We start from the raw sequence: 19,827 nt of genomic DNA, 5'->3' as shown, positions 1-19,827 counted from the left end.
TAGAGTATTATTTTTACAATTTACTCACGACATTCTCATTTGTTCTTAATGGCTATAAAACTTGTCTTGCATGTATTCTCACTTGAAGATTTTGCTTCATCTTAGATATATAACTACTGCAGTAATAGTCAGACAATGACAGGCAAAAGAGAAAAAAGTGTGATTGGTAATAAAGTTTTATTTGTTCCTTAGTATGATAGCAGTTAGAGAAAGAAAAGAACCTTAAGTCCTTGTCCATTCCTCTGCCTTGTTCATTTAAAGAATATTCCTTAAATGTTCACCGTTTGAACAAGCAAACTGGTCAGTTTTCACAATGGAGAGGTAAATTGTGGGGTCCCCCAAGAATCTGTACTGGGACTATGCTGTTCATATTCATAAATGATCTGGAAAAGGAGGTAAACAGTGAGGTGGCAAAGTTTGCAGATGATACAAAATTACTCAAGAGAGAGAACTCCAAAGTTGACTGCCAAGTTATGAAGGGATCTCACAAAACTTGGTGACTGGGCAACAAAATGGCAGATGAAATTCAAGGGAATGCACATTTGAAAACATATTCCAAACTATACATAGAAAATGATGGGGTCTAAATGAGATGTTACCACTCAAGAAAGAGATCTTGGGATTACTGTGGGTATTTCTCTGAAAAGATCTGCTCAATGTGTAGCAGCAATCAAAAAAGTTAAGAGAATGTTAGCAACCATCAGGAAAGTGATAGATACTAAAACAGAAAATGTAATGCCATTATATAAGTCCATGGTACACCCACACCTTGAATACTGCATGCAGGTCTGATCACCCCATCTTAAAAAATACATTAGAATTGGAAAAAGTACAGGAAAGGGCAATACAAATGATTAAGGGATATGGAACAGTTTTCATACATTTGTGTCTGTTCAGCTTGGAAAAGAGATGACTAAGGAGGAGATTTGATAGAAGTCTATAAAATCATGAATGGTGTGGAGAAAGTGAATAGTGAAGTGTTATTTATTCCTTCACATAACATAAGAACCAGGAGTTACACTATGAAATTAATAGGCAGCAAGTGTTAAACAAATATAAGGAAGCATTTCCTGACACAATGCATAGTCAAGCTGTGGAACTCATTGCCAGGGAATGTTGTGAAGGCCAAAAGTTTAACTGTTTTTTAAAAAAAGAATTAGACAAGTTCATGGAGGCTAGGTCCATCAGTGGCTATTAGCCAAGTTGTTCAGGGACCCCACCCCATGCTTTGCGTATCCCTAAAACTCTGACTGCCAGATGCTGGGACTGGAAGACAGATCACTTCCTAATTGCCCTGTTGTGTTCATTCATTCTAAATCATTTGGCATTGGCTGCTCTCAGAAGACAGAATATGGGGCTAAATCGCCCATTGGTCTGACCCGCTATAGCTGTTCCTGTGTTCAAAGTGCTGTGTCTAGCAGGAAATATTATGTTAAAAAGGCTAACTTATATTTTTAGTGCTTTCTGCCCCTACCAGCTGGTAACAAAGGAAAATTACATGTTTTTTTCCTCCCTTCAGATGGGTGAAGAGAAAATTGAGTTATTGTTTTTTCCAATTTGTAGAGCAGTGGTCGGGAACCTTTGGCACGCAGTCCATCAGGGTAATACGCTGGTGGGCTGTGAGACATTTTGTTTACATTGACCACCCACAGGTATGGCCCCTCGCAGCTCCCAGTGGCCGTGGTTTGCCGTTCCCAGCCAATGGGAGCTACAGGAAGCAGCGGCCAGCATGTCCCTGCGGCCTGCGCCACTTCCTACAGCTCCCATTGGCTGGGAACGGTGAACCACGGCCACTGGGAGCTGTGGGTGGCCGTGCCTGTGGATAGTCAACGTAAACAAACTGTCTCACGGCCCGCCAGCGGATTACCGTGTTGGGCGCATGCCGAAGGTTGCCAACCCCTGCTGTAGAGGCTAGAATGAATGCTATTCTAGGGCCAACTGTATTTCCATCTTATTTATCTCCTTTAGCCAAAGTAAAGTGCTAAGTTACACAGTGTTTCTTGTTCTGATTTATTTCTTCTGTAACCAAGCTTCCAAGAATGTGTTGGAACAACTAGATTGCTTAAATATGCTTGACCTTCTTAACAGTTTTAACCTGATTTTCCTCAAAGATCCCTTGCGAGCAGTTAAAGGCTTTCAGCCTGGTGCTTCAAAAGGGGGGGAATTCCTCCTCCCCCCCAAAAAAAACTGAAATGAAAATGGAAGTGTATTAGAGGAGTTTAGGAAGGCATAAAGGAATGGTAAATGACAGAGATGATACTATCTGCTGTCAGTGTTCCATAGACTGGAGTAGCTTGTCCATAGGTGTGTGGAAGCTAAGGGTTTTACAGAGACTATGACAAACGTAGGTGGGGTCAGGATGCATCATCTCTACTGATCTGTCCTTGCAACATCAAATCTGTAGTTTTTGGTTTTTTTGTTTTTTGTTTTTAAAAAGTGCCTGTCAGCTGTTTAATTCAGATGTGAATGTAGAATGTCACAGCAGGTGCTTTTGAGTAGAACGGGGAGGAATGAGAACTTATGAACTGTGATGCTTCCAAAAAAAAGTATCTGTAAAAATATGGTAGATCGGTAATTTTCAGACTATCCATATGTGAAAAACAATGTTAGAAAATGTTACTTTCATAAATACTGACTTGTGGAGTCAGTTTGTGATAATCTTAAATGAAATATAGTGTATAAAATGTGGTGTTGTGAAATATCTACTTTTAATTGCACTGTTTTGGCAGGTGTAATATAAACTGTTTCTTTACCTCTGTTAAAGAACATGCAGTACATGATTTATGATGATGGAGAAGCAGTCTTAATCCTGGAAGAATTGCCCTGGATTTAATGGCCATTCAGTTTTCCAGTGGGATGTATCTCTTTCCTTTATTTCACTGTAATTTCTCCCTTTAGTCTTCATTCATTGTTATTAGCCTTTCATCAGCTTTTAAATGTTCCTAGCAAGATTATGCTTCATATACTTTTAAAACCTTGCATTTTTATTTTCTGCCCAACACCTAGAGTACAGTATGTGAGTACATTGTGTGGACTGCATTTGCTTCACTTGGTTGCATTCTGGAATATTAGTCTTTGTCTGTAATGTGTGATAGACCCAGGCCAGTTGGATACAGCAGAATAACAAAAGGCAGATATACTGGCCACTGGATTAACAGTTTTCTGTTCCCTGACTGACCAGAGCAGGGGCTGCTCCAGGCTAATGAGAACACCTGACCCTAATTAACCTGAAAAGAGTTGGGTGAGGCCATTAAGCTAATGTGACCACCTGACTCTAATTACTATAAAAAAGGCTCACTCCAGTCAGGCAGAGGAGAGCCAAGGAGCCAGAGGAGAAGAAGTGTGGCTGGTTAATGAAGACACCCTCAAACCACCATTAAGGAATCCCTAAGGTAAGGGTGAAGAAGGGAGAAGCAGGAGAGCTGTGGGGAAGTGGCCCAGGGAAATGTAGCAACTCTGTCAGTGAAAAGTTGGCTGCCAACAGCTGCTACCATTAGGGTCCCTGGGCTGGAACCTGGAGTAGAGGATGGGCCTAGGTTCCCCCAACCCACCACTACAGGAACATTTCTTGGGAGGGGAAGTCAGGCCCCTGTCAGGACAGGAGGCTAAACTGTTCTGAAATAAGCCCCCACAGACAACAGAGACTGTGGGAGTTCTCTCACCAACCTCCTTGCTGGCCTATGATGAAAAGGGCTCAGTAGACCGTAACTCTGGCCCTAGAGAGAGAAGGGCTACGTGGAGGGTCACAGTGAGCCACTGAGACTAGCATAAACTGCCTACATGCGCAGGACCCACGGGGGCAAGGTCAGAGCTCTGCCACAAATGTTTATTTTTGTTCTTGGATTTAAAGACTGTGCCCTTCCAGAATGCTCATGCTTAATTAGTAGGCATACATTTATATAATTCCACATCTTCCACAGGTGGGCAAAACTGTCCATCCTCCACAAACAAGCAATTCCTCCCCACACTTTTACTCCTCCCTTCTGACATGAATGCTTGGGAGGAGAAGAGATGGGCCTTATGCTTGTGAACAGTGGTGTAATACAGTGGTTCCCAAACTTGTTCCGCCACTTGTGCAGTGAAAGCCCCTGGCGGGCTGGGCCAGTTTGTTTACCTGCCACGTCCACAGGTTCGGCTGATCGCAGATCCCAGTGGTCTTGGTTCGCTGCTCCAGGCCAATGGGAGCTGCTGGAAGCGGCGCGGGCTGAGGGACATACTGGCTGCCCCTTCCCGCAGACCCCATTGGCCTGGAGCAGTGAACCTGGGCCACTGGGAGCTGCGATTGGCCGAACCTGTGGACTCAGCAGGTAAACAGACCGGCCCGGCCTGCCAGGAGCTTTCCCTACACAAGTGGTGGAACAAGTTTGGGAACCACTGTATTACACCACTGGTCACAAGCATAAGGCCCATCTCTTCTCCTCCCAAGCATTAATGTCGGAATGGAGCAGCAAAAGTGTGGGGAGGAATTGCTTGTTTGTGGAGGATGGCTAGTTTGGGAACCACTGGTGTAATATATTAAAAAAGCCTGGACACCTGACAATTGCCCATTAGTATGAGATCTTCAACCAGTGAGACAAATGCCAGTTTTTGTGTCCATCCAGGCTTAAAGTCAAATGGAAGGATCAGGGAAGTCTGAGGGCTCCAGACAGGAACCAGTCATGACAGGACAGCTCTTTCTCAATTACTTTCTCTCCAAAAAAGGAAGCTTAGGACAATAATTGCTGAGTTCATTTAGCACAAAGCAGAGACATGAAAAAGGGAGTTGCCAGTACCCTACCTTTCCAAACAGATTGCTGGCAATCTCAGCATATTTCTCTGCTTTTTCTTTACTAACCACAAGGGATAAAGAACCGCGTTGCTCACCCAAACTCCTCAAGTGCTTCCAAATTCTTGGTGAGCAATTGTTTTTGGAGTCATTCTGAAGACATTGCATTTATCCCATACGAACTTGGATCTGCTGTTACAGTGGCAACAAACACAATCCGAACAGACCATATCTGGAAAGCTTAAAGAAAAATTCATCACAATGGAAAAGTAGAGGCAGCATGGATTTACCAAGTGATGAACTAACAAGAAGTCTCCAGAATATATCTTTGTGAAAAGACCTAAAAGGTACTTCTTGCTGTATTATTTTCTTACCCTGGATTTCTAGTGTTCTTAATCAAGAGCTCTTACATACTGATTTACTCTTCTCAGCATTACTATACAATTTTCTTTTTCAGTACTGAGTCCAGCTTCCTCCTCATTTCAGGTTGTTAGGACAGAAATCCTGACATTGCTTCACAGCCCAGAAATCGGGTTTTATCTTTCTCTGCCACCATTGCTTTGGTCTATATCTTCTGCTGCAAAGAGGTCTAGTATCATAGCATCATAGTTTAAAGCCGGAAAGGACCAATGGATTGCCTAGTCTGACCTTCTGTATATATCACAGGCAACCAACTCCCACCCAGAGAGTGTGTCAGAGTGTCAAGGGAACAGGGAGCTCTCACCTGGACATCTGCTAATATACCTATAGGGCTTAGATGAGATGCTTGAGATAACTAGTACAAATGATGGATATGAAGAAGCAAGGCAAGCAGGAGAATAAAAGAATCACTTTAATTAATGAGACTGGCATACTTTTCTATGCATTTGTGAAGTTTCATTTTCAAATATCAACTATCCAGTCTAGTATAAGCTTTCCAGAGCCGAGCTGAACTGAATAGCTGTTTCATAACTTTTTTTCTTCAATTAGAAAAAAAAATTAGAAACAGTTTTGTACGTAGAAGGCTAGTGCCTCTTGGGACTTCTCTAGCAGATGGAACATATTACAAGCTGTCGGTTATTATAGGTCATGTACACAACTCATTATTGTAAAATTTATCAAAGTCACAAGAACCTCAGAATGATAAATCGGCACTGGGATAAAAATGAGCTTTCTATCCATTGTTATGCTTTTTTAATTTGCTTTTTGAGATTTCTTGCATAGTAATTTCCCCTGTGTATAAATCAAAATGACACGAGACATTTTTGGGTAAAAAACCCAACTTCAAAAGCCCTCCTATATAAATGTTGCTAATGTCAATATATACTGTACATAATGTAATTTTTACACTGATGATGGCTTCCATTATCTGGTAGTGTATAGGTTGTTCTTAGAGACTATTTGAATTGGCATAGAGTGAGGGCTGCCTTCATCCTATGGGGTGGAGGGATTACAATCTGCAATATATATAAAGAAGCAAACATTTTAAATGAAGTGGATTCATAAAGATGCCAGTGCTGATAAGTTGAGTGAAAAGTAAGAAAAAGCATGTGGCTAATATTAACTCAACCAAGCAAATGCTCAAGTTAGTGAGGGTCTGCACTGCTGTCACTAATGGGAAATAGATGGGAACAGGGTAAATACGAATATATGCTCCAAATTACTCAGAGAAAGTGGCCAGAAATCTTGGTTGTAAAGATCTTCAGATTCAATGAGGGCTGAGTTTAACAGATGCCAGATGCTATATTCAAGATAGGGCTGCTTACTTTTTTGTTTTAAAATTTGTTGGTGACTATCATGCACATAGTTAGATGCTATTGGCATTTGCTTGAGCTAAGCATTTTTGCTGGCAGGTACTATACAGACATAGTTTCTCATTTCCACCAGTGCATTTTAGTCCTGCAATATCTTTACCATTTCAGATCTGGTCAATTTCAGATCTTGAACAGAAAATGCCAGTTAGTTGAATTCTTTGGCCAATCCTGTGATCTGCAAAAGGGTTTGTGTGGGGAGGGATGGAAAGAGAAAAGCTGTGACTGCCAAATATACTCTTGTTTGTGACTAGAGCTGCTAGATGATGATAATTCCATTGCACTGCAACTTATGAAGTGTTTGAAATTTGTTTTCATTGCTTCAAGTTGTCTGCCTGACTCAAACCAGAGTTTTTCATCATATTCCACACAGAATCGGGTAGAATGGGGACTTAAACCTGGGTCTGCTGGATCCTGGGCTAGTATGTGAGTGTGTCTTTCTTTAAAGCTTTCAGAGAAAGTTTGATGAAACATACATCTCTACAAAACAATTTAGCTTTGATGAAATTCCATTTAGTCAAAAATGTTTCAGCTAGCTATACTTGTGACTTTAGGACATGAATCCAGATCCTCAGAAATGGAAAGCCAGTGTTCTTATACTATCACTATGTCCCTCTTCCAGCCTTCATCACCAAATTGATACATGACACCTATACAGTAAATAACACAATTGTGTAGACTACTGTAGAATTATTGTTTAGAAGTTCATTATTGTATTGTAGTATTGATATTGTTTTGGCAAGCATGGTTATGTAAAGTTTAAATGGAGTATCCCATTTAACGTTAATAACTGAAGCCATCAGTGCTTTGCTATGCAAAAGAAATATTAGTTAAAAACACAGAATTGGAAAGGAGTGCAAATCCCAGAATCAGGACATTTTCCTTTTGCTGCCAGAAGTATGTATCTCAGATAGTTGGTGAAATCCTGCAATATGTATATAAATTATATTCATGAGCCAATTTGTTATCTAATAACTCTGTAGCTTAAGAAGATGAGGCTCTTTTAAAAGGACAAATGTTTTTACTAGTACAGTGTTTCCCAAACTTGGGACACCACTTGTGTAGGGAAAGCCCCTGGCTGGCCGGGCCAGTTTGTTTACGTGCCCCGTCCGCAGGTCCAGCCGATCATGGCTTCCACTGGCCTGGAGCAGTGAACCACGGCCAGTGGGAGCTGCGATTGGCCAGACCTGTGGATGCGGCAGGTAAACAAACCAGCCCGGCCCACCAGGGGTTTCCCCCACACAAGCAGCATCCCAATTTTGGGAAACACTGCACTAGTATATTGGTGTGTGAGTCCAAGATGAGAGTTGACTTGAGAACCTTGGTCCCAGAAAACTAATGCTGAACATGTGCTTCATCTCAAGCACATGGATGGTGCTCGTTCCGTGATTCCTGCATTATGCTCTGTTTTTAGCCCTTGGACCAAAATACCAGTTGGCTTTAGAGAAATCATGTCTTCGTTTCTATTTATGCACAAGTTGGTTTGGCAAATAAGTGACTAGTATGAGAGAGAATTTAGAAAGATATCTTTACATGTATAGACTTATCTTTGACAAGGATAGGATAGTCTTACTTGTCTAAAAAATATACAGTATATCTGATAAGGCCTCTTTGTTAGAATGGGTTGTTTCAGTTTCCACTCACTTTATCTCCCTTAGAATTCTTATATGGTGAAGAACTTTCTATTACGAGGTAAAGAATTTCCTCCAGTTGAAATGATCTGTTTGGTTTTTTAAAAAACTTTCATTTTTTGACTGATGAAAAATGAAATGAAACACGAAAGGACAAAAAACATCTTCCACTTTTGGTGCAACACACTGAGAGCCTTATGCAAGTATTAGCCACGAGAATTTATGCCCTGCATTTTTGGTATAATACACTTTAGGTAACACACCAAAGGCAGGTAAGCTAAATTCTTTTCACTTGCATAAGGCTCCTGGTAAATTCAGTAAAACTCTCTAGACAGAATTTGCCCCTGTTTGTGAATTCCCTCTGCTATTGTGCAGCTAATAATTAACCAAGGGCCCTATCTAGAATACTTTGTTCAAGAACTCTTCACTGAAATCAATAGTAAGTTTTCCTTGAGCAAGGCATGTCGACTGAAGCCATGTGTGCACTACAGAGACTATATCATTATAGCTACAGTGGGGTTATACCAGCATAACTACATGGTGTGGATGCAGCCTATCCATCAGTGTAGGAACACCACCTGCCTGAGCAATGGTAGCTCAGGAGCATTCTTCCATCAGCTTGGATGCATCTACACATGGGGCAGGTCAGCATAAGTTCATTGATCAATCCCCTCTTCCCATCTCCAGGCTAGCTAACTTGAGCTTAAAGCACCACTTACTTTGAGCTGCAGACTTTTGTATGTAGACAGGAGTTGGAGTAGGGGAAAAACTTGAGTGACAACTTGAAAAAACAGTGTAGTGACAAGCACTTCTTTGTGTTTGTTTTTGAAGATTTATAGTGACTTACTAACTAAACTTGACAACGTGTCTAGTGCATCTCCTCACCAACACTTGCTGCTGTGGACCCATCAAATGTTCCCTCTGCTAGTTACACAGGCTCTCACTGGACTATTGAGTCAAATTCAAAATCTTGGATTTTACCTTTAAGGCACTCAGGTGTGGACCCATAGAAGTACTTAGATGCCTGAGTCTTAGACTTGAGTGCTTAAATCCTGTTTTTAAGCTTCTTTATGGTCTACAGAAGCCCTGCTCATCTGCTGCCTAACCCTGAAGGTGCTTAAAATCACTTGGCACTGAAGTGTTTGCAGTAAAAGTTCCCTAGGTGCCTAAATGTCTGCTTTGGGGCATGCACAGGGATGCCTTGCTGTAGGTGCCTGGATGCCTAAGCCCCTAAGCAATGCACAAATGGAGGGAAGATAGGTGTTTGCCCGCTTAACAAGTGTGTGGGGCCCAAACCAGGTACTGTGCTCAGAGGTGGCTTAACTCTGCACAAAACAACTGGTGGAGATGGAGGAAGACTTTCCTTATGATTTTTAGTCCCGTGGGTAGGGTACAACTTGGGTTGTGTCCCTTTGCTTGATAAGGAGAAGGGATTTGAATAGGGATCTGCCCCTCTCAGGTGAGTGCCCTAACTAGGCGAGAGGATATTCTGGTGTGGGCTTCCCTCAATTACTCCTATTTTTAATTATTCCACTTTAATTAAATAACAATAATTAAATAGTAATTGGACGAAAGAGTGAGAATGGTTTGTTAGTCCCATGGCAAGGGTACTCACTTGAAAGGCAGGAAATGCCTTCTTATCAGGTAGAGCAGGACTTGAACCAGGGTCTTCCACATCCTGAGTGGGTACCTTATCCACCAGGCTAAAGGTTATAAATGAGGGGCTCCATTCCCACTCTCCAGCTGTTTTGTCCCAAGTTAAGCAGCTTTTGAGCATGCCTACCACATCTGGATCCACACACAAGTTAGATGCAGAAGCACCCATCTCCCCCTGGTTCATGGGTTGCAAACAGAGCTGGGTGTCTCCCTGAAGCCTGGATTTCGGTGTCAAACTCTGAGAGGGCTGGAGCTTCTCAAACACCCCTCTCTTCGCCATCTCCCATTGGCTAATTTAGGTGGCTCCTCCCCCAGTGTGCTGGCTTTATGACTTGCATACTAAGCTGCTTATCTCTCCCCATTCATTGTGTAGGGGAGCTGAGGTGCCTAACAGGCTTTGTGGATTGCAGTATTGTTCCTGTGGTTTTTCTAGGCACCAAAAAATTAGACCTTGTGAAGCTCAGCATCACACTGCCAAAATGGCATTGTGGAACTGGTGATAGAATCACAGGGGACCACCAAGTCTAATCTCTTGTCAAGATGCAAGATTTGTTGTGTCTAAGCCATCAAATGGCTATCCAGCCTCCTTTTGAAAACCTCCAGTGAAGGAGGCTGCACAACTGCCCTAGGCAGTCTGTTCCATTGTCCTACTATTCTTACAGTTAGGAAGCTTTTCCTGAGATTTAATCTAAATTTGCTGGAGTTTGAACCCATTGCCTCTTGTCCTGCCCTCTGTGAGATACAGTAAGAAAAAAATGTAAAATGTAGGCCAAAAGTAATCTATGGACAATTGTAGCTGGGTGGTTACCCTGCTTCTGCCCTGAAGGGCTTAAAACAGCCCTAGGAGAGGGCTGTGGCTGGGAGAAAGCAGCTACTAGGCTGATTGGGGAAGCAGCTGCAGCTGCAGCTGGTCCATGCCCCAATCAGGCCACAGCTGGCCCTATAAAAGGCCAGTGAGCTGAGCCAGGAGCTGGCAGTCTCTCTCTAACTGTAGAGGGAGATGGGCCTGGCTGCAGTGACCTGAGCAGAGTACCTGAGTGGAACAGGGCTGGGGAAAGGCAGAGGAGCTGGGGAGGCTCCAGCCTGCAAAGCCGCAGGCTGCGGCCTAGCGGAAGGCCAACAGGTACTGGGGGTTGCAGAGGGCAGCCTGGGGTAGGCAAAGGCAGCAGGTCCAAACCCAACCTTGCTGGTGATGAGTAGGCTGATACTGTAGTCTGCCTCATGGCACGGGGGCTAGACGATGACTGGCAGTAGCTATATACTGAGGCAAGGTGGGTGGGGGCTCCCTGGTGAGGGGAGATCCTGAGACAAAGGGGTTACTGCCAAGGGGCAGCACCCCAGATAATGGGGCATTGAGTCCAGGAGGGACACAGGGGGCCAAGCGGCAGTGGGACACTAGCCTACAGAAGGTGCTCTGGAGGCTGGATGAGCTAATTCCCAGAGACAACCAGCAGGAGGTGCCTCGGGGTGAGTCCTGCACTGTTACAACAATATTTGTAGACTTTCAAGTGTTTCCAGACAATCATGTCTCCCCATAAACTCCTCTCTTCCAAACTAAACACACCCAGTTTTTTTCAGCCTTTGCTCATATGTTTTCAATTCCATTCCTTTGAATCATCTTTGTTGCTCACCTCTGATTCCTGTCCGGTTTCTCCAAGTCCTTTCTATACATTGGTGACCAAAGCTGGATGCTCCAGCTGAGGTCTAACCAGTACTGAGTAGAGGGTACTGTCACCTCCTGTGACTTCCATGGTATGCATCTGTTAATGCAACCTAAAATTGCACTTGCTTTTTTTGCAACAGCATCAGATTGCTGACTCATGTTGAGGCTGTGATCCCCCAACTTCCAGATCCTTCTCAGCAGTGCTTCTGCCAAGCCAGTTATCCTCTCATTCTGTATTTGTGCATTTGTTTTTTCTTCCCTAAGTGTAGCGCCTGACATTTGTCTTTGTTGAATTTCATTTTGTCTATAGCCTAGTTCTCCAATTTATTAGGATCCCTCTGAATTTTAGCTCTAATTTCTGAAGTGTTGACAAGCCCCCACTCCTACCCCAGTGCCAGCTTTGTGTCATCTGCAAATTTGATCAGTAGGCTCTCTGTTCCTACATCCATGTCATTAATAAAGATGTTAAATAACACCAGACCGGATCCTTGTAGAACCCAACTTGACTTCTCTCCAATCTGATATAATTCTATTAATAGATACTCTTTTGTTTGCAGTTGTTAAACCAATTATGTATCCACTTAATGGTAGTTCTGCTGAACCCACATTTCTCCAGCTAGCTTATCAGAATGCCACTGAGACTTTCAAAAGTCTTGCTGAAGTCCAGGTATATTTTGTCCACTGCATTCCACCCCACCCCCCATCCACCAAACCAATTACCCTGTCAAAGAAGGAAATCAAACTGGTTTGGCATGATTTGTTTTTAGTTAAATCCATGCTGGCTGCTAGCGATCACCCTTTCATTCTCCAGGTATGCACAAATGGGATGTTTTATACATTGCTCTAGTAGCTTCCCAGATATTGAAGTCAGCCTGATTGGTCTATAGTTCCCCAGCTCCACCCTTTCCCCCTTTTTAAAAATGGGCGCTACGTTATCCCTTCTCCAGGACCTCTCATGTCATCCCTGAGTTTGCAAATATCTAATTCCTTCAGTAACCCGAGTGAATAGCATCAGGCCCTGCTGATTTGAATTCATTCAAATTGGTTAGAAGATCTGATGTTCCTTTACTTATCTCCATCTGCATCTTTTTCCCTTTATTGTCTATGGTAACTTTGCTAGTTGTCTGGTCACATGTTGTTTTTTGTGAGAAGACTGAAGCAAAGTAGGCATTGAGCAGCTTTGCCTTCCTATCATCTTCAGTTCCCAGCTCACCTTTGCCATTGAGCAGTAGACCACACAATCTCTGAGCTTTCTTTTTTGTATGACACATTTGAAGAATCCCTTCTTGTTTTCTCCAACATCTCTCACCAACTGTAACTCATTCTTTGCCTTGGCTTTCTTGATTTTCTCCCTTCATGCTTGTGCTATTCCCATGTATACTTTCTTGGCTACATGCCCTTCCTTCCATTCCCTGTATGTATTGCTTTTGGTTTTTAGATAGTTGAAAAAGCTCCTTGTGCAGCCACATTGACTTCCTGTGGCTCATCTTATCTTTCCTCTATGATCTGGGCCCAAGTTACTGAAATGGTTGCCCAAAGCTTTGAGGTGAGGCCTGTGGTTGACAGCTCTGTTCCTCAGGCACAATGGAATTATCCACCACAAAGATTAAGGTGAATCTGGGCAGGAATTAGCTTTCTCAAGGGCTGCTCCCAGGTTGTAGTATACTCCTGTACAATCTAAGAATAACCTCAAACCCTTCCTGCTTTCAGTTCCAAAAGCAAAGCATGCTTCTTACACCTTGTTTTCGATGCACATATCACAAAAAGATGTAAAATAAATGTGTACAAGTATTAAATTCTCACATAGTTTCCCCTCAGTGAGGATAAGGGAGCAAGAGACTCCCATTGACAGATGACAATTGTTACTTTATGCTCTTCTAGAAGGTATTCTCATATTGCAATGATTGTGACATATAAAAACTTGACTAAATAATAATGTCAGGATACTCACATTTCTTAATAATTTGAGAAGTTAATTGCCACTTAAAAAGTAAGGGTATGTAATTGCTTTATGCAAACTTCTAAAATCTATATTGTGTATATAAAACAAAACCAAAATAGCTAATAGTTCCTTACAATGGAAATGTCCATTTCAGAATGGTCACTGGAAAATTAAATTTCTTCTTTAATGTATACCATTACATTACAACACCTCCCTTTCAGAGTTGATTTGCTCTCCCAAAGAAAAAATTACTGGCCAATAGGAGCTGTGGGAAGTGGTGCGGGCTCATTTATGGGCCACAGTGATTGCATTGGCCTCATTAGAACTACAAAAGTGATTTTTCCTGCCTTGGTATTCACCACTTCTTGTCAGCTGGGGGAGGGAGACACAGGTGCACAGCCCTGACCGGAGCCAGAGGCACACTGGTCTACCTGGCCCTGTGCTACCAACGTGCCCCTTCCTGTTTCGGGGCGGGCCCATGCTGCGCCACACAGCTCCCCTGCCCAGCTCCCCCTGGATCCACTATGCCCAGAATCCCCCCTACAACCCTTCAACCACAAATGTACAGTGCTGTGCGCACACCCTGCCCGGTGCCCCCTGCCCAGAGTCCCACCACAGCTGCCCAGCACCCACACAGAACCCTCCACTCGCTAGTTTCCCAATACACACAGATTTCCCCTCCCTCCATTCCTTCCTTCCTCCCTCCCAGTTCCCTTCCCCACAGCCCCACCACCACAACTACACAATGCCTCACACAGACTTGCACTGCCCAGTACCCTGACACACACAGATCTCCCCCACTGCTAAGCACCTCCCAACAAGCCCCCACTGTCTAGCACACCAAAACCTACAAACCTCCCCCAGTGCCCTCCACAGCCTCGCAGCCCAGCACCCCACACACACCTCCCAGACACTCACTGCATAACACCCTGCACCTTTCCCTGGCCGCACTCACCAGCCCTACTGGGAAGTCTCTGGCTCCTAGGGTGAGAGCAGTGACAGGAATCTCCAGACTCTCCACGTTCTGTGCCCACCACAAGCATGAGCTCTGTGGCTCCCATTGGCCGGGAAGAGCGCCAATGGGAGCTGCTGGAGCCATGGAGTGGGGCTTGGAGGTGCTGGCAGCACGCAGAGCTCCCCACCCCAGGGGGCAAGGTGGGGAGTCACGGAGGTGCTCACCTGGGGTGGCTCCTGTCCTGGGAAGCATCTGGCAGGCCGGTCCCTCTGGCTCCTAGGGTCACAGGTAGTGGGGTGAGGGCTCTCTGTCCACTCTCGGTGCCTACAAGCCGTGCCCCTGCAGCACACCGTTATCCTGCTGATGGGTGGGTGCCAGGAGCTGCCCCAGGAAGTGGTGGATGGTGGCACTGCAGTGCCGCAGCTGCGGTCTGGACGGTCCCCAATATCGAGACAAAAGGTGTCCCTACTGATGTAAGGTCAGGATGCAGGACAAGTCCCCTAAAATCAGGACTGTCCTGATAATATCAGGACGTCTGGTCACCCTACTTTTCATATGCTGTGTATTTATACGTGCCTACTGTATTTTCCACTCCATGAATCCGATGAAGTGGGTTTTAGCCCACAAAAGCTTATGCCCAAATACATTTTTTAGTCTCTAAGGTGCCACAAGGGCTCCCCATTGTTTTTGCTCATACAGAATAACACAGCTACCACCCTGAAATGTTTCAGGAAAGATGTGCACAAATTGAAGAAATTCCAGAGAAGAGCAACAAAAATGATTAAAGGTCTAGAAAACATGACAATGAAGGAAGATTGAAAAAAATGGATTAGTTTAGTCTGGAAAAGAGAAGACTGAGAGGGGACATAACAGTTTTCAAGCAGATAAAAAGGTTGTTATAAGGAGGAATGAGAATTGTTCTTAACATCTGAGGATAGAACAAGAAGCTGTGGGCTTAAAATGCAGCAAGGATGGTTTAGGTTGGACATTAGGAAAAACTTCCTAACTGTCATAGCGGCTAAGAACTGGAATAAATTGCCTAAGGACATTGTGGAATCTCCATCATTGGAGATTTTTAAGAGCAGGTTAGATGAACACCTGCCAGGAATGGTCTAAATAATACTAAGTCCTGGCATGAGTGCCAGGGACTGGACTAGATGACCTCTTGAGGTCCCTTCCAGTCCTATGATTCTTGAAAGGGCACCAATTGGTATTTTGTAAACTGTATTATTTATTTATTTATTTTACTAGATTGCAATTTGGTTTTAACCAGAGGAGGATGGCTTAGTAGCCTAACGTCATGCCTAGGGTAGCTATGTTCCCTCAAACCACGTGTTCAGGTTCCAAGAAGAGTCAACTCCAACCCTTTGGGTTTTTTTCAGGATAGATGAATTGAATATGGTACTATGTATTGTGTGTATCTCTTTGAGCAGAACACGAAACCTGTATGTTCTGCTTGGGTAATTGAAGATACTGTTATGTTTCCAAGGGGTATGGATTTGCTGCACTAGTCTTGTGCATCATGCTATGTGCTCGCAGTCATTTTGGGATCCCAGCCCAGAGATGGCTGCATGTGTATGATTTATTGAAGCACTCTGGTACCATTGGAACTGAAAGTTAACATATAGTATCTTCTATTTTATAACACCACTGAGCATACATGAAAGTGCCCCCACACTTCACGAGAATGAATTAGATACTGGCAGAACCTGGAGCTTAAAAGTACAGGTAATATAGATGTCTCTATGTTCTCTGTATTATCTGTGAAATCAATCTTATTCATCGTCTAGCATAGGTAATAAAGCTGTCTGGCTTCCATGCTTTCTTGGTTCTTGCTGTGGTCTCTAGCATGTGGTCTTAAAAATATGAAAGGTTTTTATAGGCAATTACCATGGACTTTCTGAACTTTTTGTAAAAGGAGGGGAATGGTTTGCAGGCATGAGTAAGTTAATTATGGGCGGATCATCCGTGACCCAATTCTAATACTGTACTAACCCCAGGATTGCTGAAGTGCAGCCAACCTGGTTCTGATTCTGCATCATTGGTGCATCAGCTATGACCCAGTTCTAACCCTTTGGATCAGGTTGTGTTCTTTCATATATTATCATCATGCTGCCTTCTCAGAGCTTGATTCCAGTTTTCAAAAACACTGAATTGCAGAGTACCAGCATTTGTTGCTAGTGGCTTTTCCCTTTTTCTTTTCAATGAGGAAATCATGGTCACAGACCTGGTTGCACTACCTCAAATAAGTTCCATTTCAGGTCATGCTGACCTAACTCTATCCTAAACTGACGTGTACTGAGTGAGCCAGAATGAGGGCGGCTGCAGCCCTAGCTGTCTTCCAGGTCCTATTGCTGTTTAGCGGAAAGGGTCAGATTGTGTGTAGTTTTCATAATGTTTCAAAGGCGGAAGGTGGGGGAGATCTTGCTTGGAATCAGAACTAGTTTGCTCACCTCTAAATAGGACATTTCCCATTCTTTGTGGAAAAACTGAATCTTAGGAGACTCAGAAAGTTGTACAATATTTATAATAAGGCAGAAATGCTTTCATAAAACAAAAGATTAGTTCATTCATACATACTCTGTGGATGATACTTAGTTAATTTCTATAGGCTAAACTCAGTAGGTCAGTGAGAGCTCTTACACTGGAATAATTTTTGTCTTGTATAGAATCCCAGTGTGCCTTGTATAACATGTCTGAGTCATGCTTACATTTCTGCAGAAGAAAAATGTTCAAAATCTGTATTGTAAAAGTATTAAGATTCACTTTTTCCAAGCTGTGACATGCTGAAAGGTAAATAGCTTTACTGAGCATTTGTTACAAAGAAAGAGAGGTGGGCTGTTATATCAGACCATACAGTTCAAATGTCAGTAGTAGCTTCCAAACAGTAGATTTGAGAAAGTAAAGTTTTCTATTTTTTGAAACACTTTATATAAACTTCTCCACTATTCTCTGGTTTGTTCTGAGTATAGTTAAGCCCCTTTGTTTTTTATTGAGAAAATTTCCCGGGTTTTACAAAGTATTTGTGGGTTTTTTTCTCATTTTTCACCCTATTTTTGTATCATTCAAATGTATAAAAATAACTTGTTTTAGTAGGAAAATACAGTATTGCATGAGATAGATGTATTATGATAATACATTAATCTATGTGTGTATGCAAAGATGCCCGTTGAAGTAAGACACATACAATTAAAAAAAAAAACAGACAGGCACGCACGCAAGCTCTGAAATGCGTGCACATCGGAACATACTGATGAATCTCATGCCCACCATGTATACATTTTAAGCTTTTAGCAGATAATGGTTTAAAGGTTTGACACACTAAAATGGCAGGAAAGGGAAAATCTGTATCAGAATACATTTCAGAGTGAAAGGAAGCTATCAGAATACATTTCAGAGTGAAAGGAAGCATTCAAAAGTTTTAAAAAAAAACAAATGAGAAAAGGATGAAGTTGAGTGTATGCGCTGCAAATGGAGTGTCTCAGTTTATTAAATGTAAATATTTGTAGGCTACTAGTTCTAAGTCTACAACAATAAACTGCTTAGTCAAATGAAAACTTTTATGTGGGGATTAGATGTATTGTTTTCTTAAACTCAGAGGTGGCATTGTATTTTGAATTCTGTTTTAGTTCGGCAGCAAACTACATTGAATTCTATTCATCAAAGCATTAATCTACTGAATACTTTTATCCCCTGTCTTTCCATCCACCAAAATAAACATATTTACCCAGAAAAATTAAGTTTTTTGCACTGATTTTCACCTGTTTTGTTGTAATAAACACTGATGAATTCCTGGGAAAAATTAAATAAAAATCAAAATGAAGGACCCTACCTATATACTTCAATAAGCATGTTCAAGGAAGAGAGCAGTAGGCTTTAAAAAAACAAGTCTGTCTCTTCCCATCAGCTCTATTAGTGTGCAAAGTAATTCTTGTCCAGGTAGAAGAGGGTTAGATTTAAAGGTTCAGTTTGAGATACAGTATTGGTATTTTTATGATGTGCACACCAACATTTTCAACTTTTTAAGTGGACATAATTTCAGATGCTTATTGCATTTTGATTATTTGTGTATTTATCTCCAAAGGAAATTAGGAACATAGGCATGTAAAGTGCAGACACTGCAATGGAAAATATTGTCTTTAAATTAAATACTGTAGTTAATAGATCTGTTGCAATAATAGTCAGTGTTACATAAAACTATTGAATTTGTTTCTACATTAACTAGTTTAACACTTTAGAATAAAGGCAGCACAAGTATGTTACTGAGTGTGTGTACAGCCTATAATAAGCACTACGACTGAATAGTGGCTTTATTTTTATTGTAAAGAATTAGCTAAGATTCCAGTTGTGAGGGTTTTCTATTGGAATGTTTTATCCCTCAGAATAGCATACTGAGAGCACTAGTTAGACTTGGATCTAGAGGAAAGAAGTGCTTTGCAAGTTTCTCCCCACAGCTCTGCTCATGAACCTCCCAACACTGTACGTTATTCCAGTCTCAGCCTTTCATAAAAAGATTTTGTCAATCATGCAATATTGAGTGGGGCAACTAGATCTATACATGCATTTCATCTGTGATGTCAGCCAAACTAGAGCTTACACCTCAAGAAAAGAGGATACATTCCAAACAGGGAACTGATCATAAGCAGGCATTTAAGTCTGCTCATCAGTCTTTGCAGTTTCATTTTTCTTCCTTCCTTCTGTCCTTCCATCAGCAACAGAAAAGGAGAGGAGCTACCAGCACAAACAAATAACCATACAATTGCTTCAGTGCCAAAAAGTATTATTAACCTCTTTCCACCAATGAGAAGCACCCAACAGAAAGAACAACACTGCCTGTCCTGCAAACAGGAAGCAGAGTAGGGCCCCTTAGCTGTAGCCAGGAATTCAGAAAACAGCTATCAGAGGGATAGCTGTGTTAGTCTGGATCTGTAAAAAGTAAGAGTCCTGGGGCACCTTTTAGACTAAATTTCCACCGCATACATCTGACAAAGTGGGCATTCACCCATGAAAGCTTATGCTATAATAGTCTGTTAGTCTATAAGGTGCCCCAGGACTCTTTGTTGCTTTTTACTGAAAACAGCTAGACGTTCTCAGTCTCAAAGTTTTGAAATCTTAACCTAGGAAGCGCGTGCGCACACGCACACACACGCACACACCCCGGTCCCCTGCCAGCAGGAAGAAGATCCTGTCCTGACATAGGGAACAGCAAAAGTTCAGGCCACAGGCTTATATCTTCCATCATTCTCAAACTGCCTAAGGTCTGTTCCTAAAATATTGGGGGTCAACGCCCATTTCACATAAGCTTGACAGAAAAAATCAATGACACCAGGGCCTCCAGAAAGCCCCCTGATCAGGAAGTCTTTTTTGCTCACAAATGTTTCCTAACCTGCTCTGTATAATTTCTGGTTGGATGGTGGTGTAGGCT

General features: G+C 42.5%; 1 protein-coding gene across 1 annotated transcript in view; it reads left to right on the top strand.

Annotated features, from left to right (window-relative positions):
• Window positions 1–19,827, top strand: part of LOC127057265 (potassium voltage-gated channel subfamily KQT member 1-like) — an 816,867-nt gene that overhangs the window by 122,627 nt on the left and 674,413 nt on the right. Inside the window, 2 exon segments of the mRNA XM_050966175.1 lie at window positions 8,677–8,704; window positions 11,231–11,251. Coding sequence (XP_050822132.1) covers window positions 8,677–8,704; window positions 11,231–11,251 — 49 coding nt within the window.

The sequence above is a fragment of the Gopherus flavomarginatus genome, chromosome 1 (assembly GCF_025201925.1).
Source record: "Gopherus flavomarginatus isolate rGopFla2 chromosome 1, rGopFla2.mat.asm, whole genome shotgun sequence".
NCBI lineage: Eukaryota > Metazoa > Chordata > Testudines > Testudinidae > Gopherus > Gopherus flavomarginatus.
This window is presented reverse-complemented; position numbering and strand designations above follow the sequence as displayed.